Below are 8,039 nucleotides of genomic sequence, written 5' to 3'. Positions count from 1 at the left end.
TTGAAGTAATTTTTTTGAGTCCCTATCTTCAAATGTATTAAAATATTGGAAAATGATTTTACCTCGACAATGGTCAGCCATAATTAAGAAAGAAATAAGTACTCTTACATAAATTAAGACATGAAGTCGCGCAGCCGATTATTGAAAGCATTAATAACTAGAACATACATGACATACAAAATTCAGAATTAGAACAAAATCACTTACCGTTTTTGTCGCTTGAACCATTCTTTTAATCCTTCGGTGTTCAGGTATCCACCATTAGGTAATATAATATCGTTAGCGGCAGGCGTAGACTCACGTGATTCGTGCTATACTGTATATTCTAAATACAAGCGCTCAATGTTAAAATGTTAGATTTAAGGTAGCGAAGCGCCAACCCGAAGGGTGACCGCGGTTTGACTGAAACGTTCTGCTGGACTAGGTCTGTTAGATTTGTTTGTATCTTATTGTCAAACACTGAGCACTGACCTTGAATGGGCGATCGGCATTATACATTTATTAAATGTAAACTCAGCTGTATTAACTGCCTAATACCTTATTGATCATCCTACACTAACTTCTCTTGAGCGTTAGCGTCTAGGAAACTCTATGGATGCCGCTGAATACAATATGAGCTCGTTTGCTCTGAAAAGACATTCCCCAACCGCTCAAAAGATGCCGGTGCGACGTGGTGGTAAGGCGTTCCAACATATAGCAGCTATGTCAGCCGACGTAAGGCAATCGTGCTTTTGGTAGATCAAAGTGCAACCCTGGTGTGCTAAAATCATAGAAAATTACGTGTATCTTTTACAAGATTCGCAAAAATATCTAAAATAATAATAAATGCAGGTTTAAGAACAATTCTAACAGACTTAAGTTCCGGTATTGGTGCAAGTCTATAATGGATTGTAGATTAAGGCCACTGGCCTATCCTATTGGATAAAGTGACATCGACAAAATTCTACTACAGCTAATTGATTATGAAATTTATAAATTTTTCCCCCATTTTAAAGATTTTTTTGTTGATACGTTTGTTAATACTCAATTTGATAGCTAATGCAGTGGACTGAAAGTGTGGCTTGTGATAACCATTTTTTTTAAGTCTACAACTTTTTTCGTGTATTACTTTACTAAGGGCCGGTTGCATCAAACCGTCTGTCAACGTTAAAGCGTGGGAAGTGCCATAGACGTCTGATGCGTGACGGTGATGTGTCTGTCAAATGTGGTTGATGCAAGTGGTCCTAAAAGCAACTCCCAACAAACGTGAGCACACTTCATTTATTTTGCGATACAAATAACAATGATTAAGGTCGTTATACGAGTACAGATGTAGTACGAAAAGATTTGCCTTCGAATTGTTACGGAAACGTACGAACGTGTCATGTTATTTCAGTCAGTGTCAATACAAGATGTACTGACATTGACTGAACTAGCATGACAAATACGAACGTTTCTGAAGGAAACACTTTTTGCACTACATCTGTATGATATTCTGACACCTATTTATTTATGCTTGTGTGCTTTTTTAGGCTAGAATTGTCATTGTCATTTTCCAACTAGGAGCAACTCTAATAAAATAAATACTCTAGCATATAAGTAGTTTGCAATGATGGGCAGCGAGCACCTAGCATATGCCTGTGTCCCAGGTTCGATCCCGTGGCACGGGAACGCATTTAGGACACATATTGTATATCCCATTCGCTAGAATCTTCATTTAAGCACTATCCCAAATTATGCCACAAATTATCTGAAATTTCGTTTGTCACGGAGGTTACTCCATTCTTGTACAAAGAAAACTTGTAAAATTTTATTGGGACTACTTGTTATAAAAACGTCGAAAAATACATTTGTGTTGTGTTATTTATATCCTTCCTAATTTCTCCTAATACTTACCTTTTGTTCTCGCAGGTGGCGTAAAAATCGACTGTGAGATAAGATTAAATCAAAGAGCATTGAATCACTACGTTTTAAACAAAGAGGATCGAGTATTGTAGAGAGTTACTGTCAAAGTAAAATGTGTAATCACTATGCATAGACTGCCATCTCTCGACACAAGCTATAAAACTATCATAAAACTTTTGAACTTTAGTTTTGAGAATTTGGCCCATATTGTTAGCTTGATTTGGCTTGATATGTGTTAAAATGTCAAATATTAATATTAGCGCCATCTAGCCACGTAACGCCATCTAGGCCGCCGTACCTTTATTAACATTAATGGTAGGGGCGACCGTTGGAACTCATTTGTCACCATACATCTTAATATGGAAAAGCCGGCAACATGAGGGCAGCACCAGTAGTGCACTTAACGAATAGCAAAGACCCATATAACTTCGTATAGACCGATAAAGTCTAAGAAAAAAACGTACCCCAAAACCATACAGAAAAAGGTACGGTGAGCTAGATGGCGATACACCTTTGGGGTACCCTCGGCTAGATGGCGCTAATATTAATATTTGACATTTTAAAACATATCAAGCTTAAGAATATGGGCCAAATTGTCAAAACTGAGGTTCAAAAGTTTTAAGCCTGTGTCGAGAGATGGCAGTCTATGCACTGTGATTACACATTTTACTTTGACAGTAACTCTCTTTAATACTCGATCCTCTTTGCGAATAGTAAGGAATATCGAGTTACGGACAATACTCTTCCTTTTAATGTTAAAGCGACATCTATGAACAATAGCTCACACTACATTGCCAATCTATGGACGAATTTGAACTGAACGAGAACGCTTAAGTGCCATCTGTTACTAATATACAAAAAACAAAATTCCAATAAGTTCATCTAGATGGCGCCACTATGAACACTTACTATTTTACAGATGTAGTGCGAAAAGGGTATCCTTCATATTTTTCCGGAAACGTTCGTATTTGTCATGCTAGTTTAGTCAAATGTCAATACAACTTGTACTGAGACTGACTGAAATAGCATGACACGTTCGTACGTTTCCGTAACAATACGAAGGCAAAGTACAGTTAACTAACGTGAATTATGGGCTACTGTGGAACCTTGTCTTATTGACACCGTGCTTTATTTGCTTTAGAAGTCCCTTTAACGTTTACTGTGAAAAGCTTCTACCGGAGTTGCTTAGGGTGCTTGCTTAAATTAGCCGTACTTATTGAAACGCAACTGTAGACGAACATCTCATAAGTCGTGTTTCTATAAGTAACTCAGCATTGGGACGGCATGACAATGAATATGGTCTGGCGAAGTTGGGATAAGTGGCAGTTTAATTGAAAAAAACCGGCCAAGAGCGTGTCGGGCCACGCTCAGTGTAGGGCTCCGTAGTTTTCCGTATTTTTCTCAAAAACTACTGAACCTATCAAGTTTAAAACAATTTTCCTAGAAAGTCCTTATAAAGTTCTACTTTTGTGATTTTTTTCATATTTTTTAAACATATGGTTCAAAAGTTAGAGGGGGGGGGGGGACGCACTTTTTTTTCCTTTAGGAGCGATTATTTCCGAAAATATTAATATTATCAAAAAACGATCTTAGTAAACCCTTATTCATTTTTAAATACCTATCCAACAATATATCACACGTTGGGGTTGGAATGAAAAAAAATATCAGCCCCAACTTTACATGTAGGGGGGGTACCCTAATAAAACATTTTTTTCCATTTTTTATTTTTGCACTTTGTTGGCGTGATTGATATACATATTGGTACCAAATTTCAGCTTTCTAGTGCTAACGGTTACTGAGATTATCCGCGGACGGACGGACGGACGGACGGACGGACGGACGGACAGACAGACATGGCGAAACTATAAGGGTTCCTAGTTGACTACGGAACCCTAAAAACTGACACTTTTAAACACAAAAAGTAAACTTAGTGCCAGGAAGATTTTTCAATTTTTAATGAATCGGGGTCCGGTTATCTGACTTGTATCTGACCCAGTATAATCGATAAAACAACCGGTCTGGCCTAGTCGGTAGTAACTCTGCCTGATAAGCCGCGGTTCTGGGTTTCAATCCCAATAAGGGCATTTATTTGTGTGATGAACACAAAAATTTATTCCTGAGTTATGGATATTTTCTGTGTATATGTATAAGTATTTGTATATAGCGATTAATTTATTTATAAACAACATAAAAATAATATAATAAACACTTAAATTAAACTTACAATAAAACTTATAAATAAAATATTTGGCCCAGGTCTTGCTCGTTGGGCAAGGTGCCCAGAAGGCTGGCCGCATTGCCCCGCTGGATAGCAATGCTGATCCGCTGAGCAAGGTATTGACCAGCCCTCTGGTCACCAGAAGCGTCTATAAGGCGCTTAGATAGCTCCTACTTTGGTGCCTGGAACATGGGACGGCGCCAGGGTATCTACACAAGTAGCATCCCAGACAAGCGGCCGACCCATACTCCAAGGCACCAGCGTCATTCCGTCAGGCCTCTTGCCGTCAACCCTGGCCAGTCCATTGGGTTCGAGGACGGCCGGCACTTTTGCACTAACAAGGGCCCTCCGGATGACATACAATATCTCGTTGTCTGAGTACAGTCACCGGCATAAATCTGTGATGATTTTGATATTAACATCTCACATTAACATCTTGTTTGAAATGTCATATGGAGTTGTCAAACGAAAAAGCCACAAGGTACAGAAATCATCACTTATTTATGCCGGTGACTGTACCCACAACAAGCCTTCTAGCTTACGCCGTGGCTTGCGTGGGCGACGGTCGCGCGATGGTCTGTGTAAGTATGTACATAATATTTATTTATCGATATAGTAACAGACGCGACGGCACCGACTGTCATATACACCTAAATCGTAGAGAAGCGTAGCCGATTACATGGGTTTCCCCGTATGTAGCGAAAATGTCGTAGCGCCGCGTAGAGCTCGGTTTCGAAAGTGTTAAAATCGACGGTACTGCTACGACAATGTGTAGAGGTGCTACGAAGCTAAGCTACGAATTGTCTACGTATTGCATAGCGGCGTAGTCACACCTCGGACACTGGCGATCAAATATTATATGAAAGAGGCGCATTCCTAGCATACAACCTAAGCTCGTGTAGGTGAACGCGTACTATGCTTGTATGAGTCAAATATTGGTCAAATATGATAGTATTCTTTATTATACTGTGGTACGCCACGTTATTTATAAAGGCGCGTGCTTTGGTTCATATTGTCATGCTATAAAGGTTATATTTGATGAATTTCGTGTAACCGTGATTGACACAGTCTATTAATAGACGCAAACTCTTAAACAATAGGGGCATGTGCCGGCCTGTTGGACAAAATGGGCCCCTCTGAAGGCTTTGCCGCCTTATAGTTGCCTTCATAGATTTCGTATATATTATATTATAAAGCCTAGACAAAATGAGAATTGTGGACGCTAGACGCCGAACGAAACGCAGTCTGGCTCTGTCACGCCAATACGGAGGAGCGAGGAGGAGATAACGATATTATCGTAAGCGTTGTGCATTTGGCTACGTACCCTGACCAGAAATATAGATTACTAGCTTTTGCCCGCGGCTTCGCTCGCGTTAGAAACTACCTACCTACCTACCTACCTACCTACTGCACTAAAAAATCACGTCAATTCGTCGCTTCGTTTTTGCCGTGAAAGACGGACAAACAAACAGACACACTTTCCCATTTATACTATTGGTAGGGTCTTTCACGGCAAAACGGAACGACGAATTGACGTGATTTTTTAGGTGGAGATAGCTGAAGGGATGGAGAGTGACATAGGCTACTTTTGTCTCTTTCTAACGCGAGCGAAGCTGCGGACAAAGGCTAGTATATTATAAATTCTAATCTAGATTAATTCACAATGGGTTAGTTTACCATCCCAAAAAGTATCAATAATACAAATGTGTAAGAAATATGTTTATTCTTTAAAAAATTAAGTAAGTGTTTCATTCTTTACAAAAATAATTTATCATGGGTAAAGATCTAGAAGAATATTTGTTCCATTTTCAGTTTAACGCAACCCGGTGAATTTATATGCGTAAAAAGGACAGCTTTTTTACTCCACCTGTTATTTGTAAATATTTCATTATGAGAGCGATTCAAAGCTGAGCTGGCTGATGTCGGACACCTTGGGCTCCCCGAGCTGGCCGCTCAGCCGGAACAGCTTCCCGTTGAGGGCCGTGGCGGCTTCCATCTTCCTCAGGAATATGTTCTTCGAAGACGCGTTCAGCGTTCTCTCTGTCAGCGTCTTGTTCGACGCCGAGTCCAGGGAATTGATGATAGAATCCGCGTCCGCGTCTGGGTTAAAGATATTTGTCTGAGACTCCTCTCGCCACAGCTTCTGGAGGTTCAGCGCCATCAGTTCCAGCTGCACCTGCGACAGCTCGCGGATCACGTCGATCTGGACCGACATCACGCTGTCGCACGTCTTCAGGAGCGAGTTCAAAGTCTCCAGCACCTCGGCTCGGCGCTTCTGTATGTTATATTGGTTGTCAATATTCTTTTCGAAGAAGGCCAAGTGCTCGTACAATTCCGCCTGCTGGAGGGAACAGGATATGTACTGGGCCGGGTGGTGCTCGAAGTCGTAATAGTGTTTCGTGCGCAAGATCCATTTATGCGTAAAAGAGAATAGCTTGCGTGCGTCTTCTAAACTTGACACAAACTTTGAAGGCACTCTGTCTTCTATCTCCTTCAGATCTAGTGAAGCGAAACAGAAGATGTCCGTCGGCATATCCCCTTGCGACTTCTCGATCTCTTTCTCGTTTTGCGATACTATGTTCACAGTCTTCCAAAGATCCGCCTTTGAACTTCCATCAGCAAAATACTTATCCAAAACATGCTTTTTGGACAGTTTGAATAACGTCAAACCATATTTGACGAAATGGTGACCTATCTCGAGGAAATGGATTTCAAAGTCCGCTTTCTGCAGCACGAACTCTTCAGGCATAAGTTTGCAGTTGTCGTGGCAGGTCCTCAGGACGTGGTATGCGGCACAAAGATGGTGTCGAGCGTTCCCGATTTGGTGTAGATATGTGAAGTAGTTGCCCAGCCTGGCGGCGCGCAGAGCCCAGTCCTGCGGCGTTCCTTCCTTCAGATCCAACTGCCTCCGAAGTGCCGTGTGATTGTATAGACAGTACTTATCGGGTATGTTCATTTTGTTGTACAAAAATGCTTGCATTTGTACATTGTTAGTGATGACTCTGTCGATCTTCTCAGGACTCACAGGGCGGATGTTGGGAAGAGTGTCGCACGTGAACATGTGTTCGGCATCCAGATATTTGTCCGCTTTCGGACAGATCTTGTCATATATGTCTTCTGTCGCTTCTAGTATCTCTCGCGCTAGTTGTAACTGTTCTAGATGAATGAGGTAATAGCATAAGAGATTCTGAATACGAAGGTAAATGAAAAGGCATTCGTCTCGAAGGGCGTAAGGTTTCAGTTTCTCGAAAGCTGACTGGAGAACGTTTCTTTTCTCGACCAGAGTTATCGGTAGGACTTTAGCGGTCAGTAAAGCCAAGTAGCCCTCCATAGCGAGACCTCGGATGAAGTCTCCATGGTTTTGCTTACCTAGAACTGTGAGTTCAGTTGATAGCGACTGGATATCTCTTTTTAGTGCCGCTAATTTCGCTTCGCTGTCCTTATATTTTATTGTAGCTCTTATGTTTTCAAAGGTTCTCCTTATCCTTTCAAGGTATTCCATTATTTGATATATTTTACATTCAATTTCGATTCGTTGCAGATTCTTGTAATTGATATTTGACTTTTGGTTTGTGAATTTTGTTCTTTGTTTTATTTTTATATAGTTTATGTGCGATGAACTGTCAGCATAGCATTTCTTTGCAGCCAGCTTTAAATAGTGTAATATTAATGATAAGGCCGGTTGCACACGCCCGGAATACCGGTTACGGATCAATGAATGATTCTCACCAAGATAAGGCCGTTTTCACATTATCCGATCCGATATCGGATGTAGGAAGGATGTAAAATATAAGATTTATGCGCTTCCAGGTCTTTATTTATGTATTTAATAGATCATTATTACTAAAAATCGATATAAAACGCAAAAATTGCCGATTTAATGCCGAAAGCTCTCCTACAACAGTTTTTGTCCGAGGCACCATGGAACTGCCGATAT

The 8,039-nt window shown here is 40.7% G+C and overlaps 1 protein-coding gene across 1 annotated transcript; it reads right to left on the bottom strand.

Moving 5' to 3' along the window:
• Positions 1-5,933: 5,933 nt before the first annotated feature.
• LOC125241884 (KIF-binding protein-like) lies at positions 5,934-7,633 on the bottom strand. The gene has a single exon (XM_048150569.1). The coding sequence runs from the start codon at positions 7,602-7,604 to the stop codon at positions 5,991-5,993; it is 1,614 nt and encodes a 537-aa protein (XP_048006526.1). The 5' UTR covers positions 7,605-7,633; the 3' UTR covers positions 5,934-5,990.
• Between the last annotated feature and the right edge of the window lie 406 nt (positions 7,634-8,039).

The sequence above is a fragment of the Leguminivora glycinivorella genome, chromosome Z, assembly GCF_023078275.1.
Source record: "Leguminivora glycinivorella isolate SPB_JAAS2020 chromosome Z, LegGlyc_1.1, whole genome shotgun sequence".
NCBI classification, from domain to species: domain Eukaryota; kingdom Metazoa; phylum Arthropoda; class Insecta; order Lepidoptera; family Tortricidae; genus Leguminivora; species Leguminivora glycinivorella.
Note: the sequence above shows the minus strand (reverse complement) of the source record. Positions and strands in the feature narration are given on the sequence as shown.